The 2,977-nt window shown below is 48.4% G+C and overlaps 1 protein-coding gene across 2 annotated transcripts in view; it reads left to right on the top strand.

The window, feature by feature from the left end:
* Window positions 1-2,322: 2,322 nt before the first annotated feature.
* Window positions 2,323-2,977, top strand: part of IMPAD1 (inositol monophosphatase domain containing 1) — a 20,390-nt gene continuing 19,735 nt past the window's right edge. The window contains exon 1 of one of the 2 annotated variants that reach the window (XM_026089414.1): window positions 2,323-2,912. In XM_026089414.1, the coding sequence (XP_025945199.1) occupies window positions 2,526-2,912 (387 nt within the window). In that variant the 5' untranslated portion in view covers window positions 2,323-2,525. The remainder of the gene's footprint in view (window positions 2,913-2,977) is intronic. The other variant, XM_026089413.1, reaches the window with a different exon arrangement.

The following is a 2,977-nucleotide window of genomic DNA, read 5'->3' as shown; positions in this document are numbered from 1 at the left end:
AGGAGCACTGTGTGAAGATCTCTGTGCTGTTCTGAAGCCCAGTGGAAATCAACAGCACCCTGGATAAACATGAGGAATCCAATCTAGGGATCTTGGGAAAATAGTATGGGAGGTGTCAGACTAAAACTCTTTGAAAATAATGTCTGTAATTGTTGAATTGTAGAATAAGTTTGTTATGGAGAAAAAGGATGCCAGCATATTGTCTACTTGTTATGTGATTTTATGCAGTATTTGCATTCTGAAAAATGTCAACATTTGTATTTTGAAACCTGGCAGAAATAGTACATAAAGTAACACTGAAATAAAGAGCTCTCTGAGCATCGTCATCCTCACAGTTTACATTACTGTCTATATTTACCGTCCTTGAAAGGCAGGCATAGAAATTTTAGTAGCCAGTAATAAATCCATCATTTTTCAATGCCTCTATAAAGTCTCCGCACACTTCAATGGGTTAAAATGCACAACATTTTACTTTCTTTCCATTAACGAAGAAACCGGTCCAGAAAGCTGCAAATTAAAATAGCAGAAGGTTCTCCTCCTTATCCTGGGATTCTTCCACTAGTAGTTTAAAATTCCTGTTCACTGAACACAGAAACTTACTGACAGCACCATGCTGAACAGCTCTTGATTACTTGCCCAGCAATTTTTAAAAGGGAACTAATTAGAAATATGCCTGTTTTGTTAACCTCACACTCATTGCTCATTACAGGCACAAGTTTATTCTTTTCTAACACCAATCCTGTGTTGCTGCATAGCTTATTATCATTAATTATTAGTATATAAAATGTTGAATCATGAAGCTGATGCTTAAGAAAATAAGCAGTGTATCCTTTCAAGCCCTTTTCCTGTCAGAGAAGCAACTGCACAGAAAAAACCCCCTGCATCTTAAAAAGAACGAAAAGCTGGAAGATGTGGACATTATAGTTGTCTGTATTGCCTAATAGCATAGAAAATTAAATCCTGGTACAGCTAAGAGTACAATCCAACTCTTTTGAATCCCATTTCAGATCCAATCCTTTCTCTTCCTACAATCCTTTGTTTCATTTGTAGTCCTTGCACATACACATACACTTAGGAGAGGGTGTGATCCTGCAGGACACAGTATGCAAACATGTAATTGAAGATTTAATTAAGATTCAAAGAGGGAGATAATAAGGCAATTTTAATTTGCAAGGGCAATCTTAATTTTGGTCTTTCCTAGTTTTCACATTCTTGATTGCCTAAGTTTAAAATCATTTAAAAAGAAATAAAATACAAGATCCTGGAAAAATAGTTATATTGCATGATCTCAAATAATTACTTTTACTCAGAGTTATTAGCAGAGTTTGTTTCTACAACCTGCATATCAACAAATGAGAATATTGCTGCAATGAAAGAACACCTAATTAATTCAAACAATGCTACACTAATTTAGCTCTTCTGTTTCTGATTTAACTTACTCAAAATTACTAGAGGTAATTAGAAAAGAAAACAGATGAAATCAGTGAATATTCCTGGTTTCCATCACAGATGTCTGCTCTGGGCAGAAGCAGGTAGTTTCATGCTCCCCATAATTACCTGAGGTGCAAAGAAGAGGTATAAATTAAGGCAGTGGGCCTTTGGCCCATAATCTGGCTGGGAAAATGGTTGGATTAACTTCATTTTACTGAATGGGAGGGGCTCAGTGTTCAGAAGATTGAGAAATGCTGCTGTAGGCTTAAAGTGGCCTTGGCTGAAGCTGTGACCTGCAGGGCAGGCAAGCGGGGCCAAGACCCCCACAATTACCCACAAGGTGCACAAAAAACAAAAGGAGAGAAGCTGAGCACTGAGGTTCACAGTCATTAACAGCAGATCTTCAAAAATTAAGTTTCAAATAGCTGGAATTGGATCAAATCTTTGAACAATATTCAACTGAGATTATAAAACCCCCGCCTTTCTCCTTTCTAGCCTTACAAGCTACCTTTCTGAACAATTTCTGATTCCTGCTTCAAACTCTGCAGATCTTCCAGCTCTTGAAAACAGCACTGACCACATTTCTTACTCTCCCCTCCGCCTGTCACTGCGAAAAGCTAAGCTGCTTTTGCTGACATTTCCAGCGACTTAGTGGTACGTGTTTGCACACATCTACCGGTTAAAAAAAAAGAAAAATTATACTGTTAGGCACACGCATCGTAAGAAACTGGGGATCTGCGACGGGAGACCTCCACGGCCTCTTCCCAAATGGCGGGGAGACCACCGCGAAGGGCGCCCSAGGCGCCGCGGCCGCCGCTGCCCCAACGGCCGCCGCCGGGACATGCTCAGTGCGAGCCGCAGCGCCCCGCCGCGGCGCCCCGCCTCCGCCTAACCCGGATGCAGACGGGCCGCTGCCTTTCACCCCGGCTCGCTGGGGAACGTGGAGCCGGGGCCGGCCCGGCAACAGGAGACGCTGCCGCCGCGGCTGCCGCGCCGCGGGGGAAGGAGGGGAGCCGGCGGCGCTATGGGGCCGTGGTAAGCGCCCGGCGCCTGAGCCCGCCCGCCGCCCGCCTCGCTGCGCCTCCGAGGCGGCCATGGCCCCCATGGGGATCCGCCTCTCCCCCCTCGGCATGGCCGTGTTCTGCCTCCTGGGGCTGGGCGTCCTCTACCACCTCTACTCCGGCTTCCTGGCCGGCCGCTTCGCCTTCTTCATGCTGAGCGAGCCGGCGGCGGGCGGGCCCGAGGCCCTGCGCGGCTCCGCGCCCGCGGGCGCCGTGGACCTGCGGGAGCTGCTGGCCGTGTCCGTGCTGGCCGCCGTCAGGGGCGGCGAGGAGGTGAAGCGGGTCCGCGAGGGCAACGTCCTCAACGAGAAGGCCAAGGGGAAGACGCGGGAGGGGGCCGAGGAGAAGCTGACGAGCGGCGACCTGCTCTCCAACCGCAAGATGTTCTACCTGCTGAAGGGCGCCTTCCCCGGCGTGCAGGTGGGTGCCTGCTCCGCCGCCCCTGCCCTCCGCCGGGGCCGGGGCCGTGCTGCCCGCCCGGGGGG

This window comes from Apteryx rowi, unplaced genomic scaffold, assembly GCF_003343035.1.
Source record: "Apteryx rowi isolate R43461 unplaced genomic scaffold, aptRow1 scaffold_810, whole genome shotgun sequence".
Classification (NCBI taxonomy): Eukaryota; Metazoa; Chordata; class Aves; order Apterygiformes; family Apterygidae; genus Apteryx; species Apteryx rowi.
The sequence above is the reverse complement of the archived record's forward strand: the minus strand, read 5'-3'. Positions and strand labels throughout refer to the sequence as shown.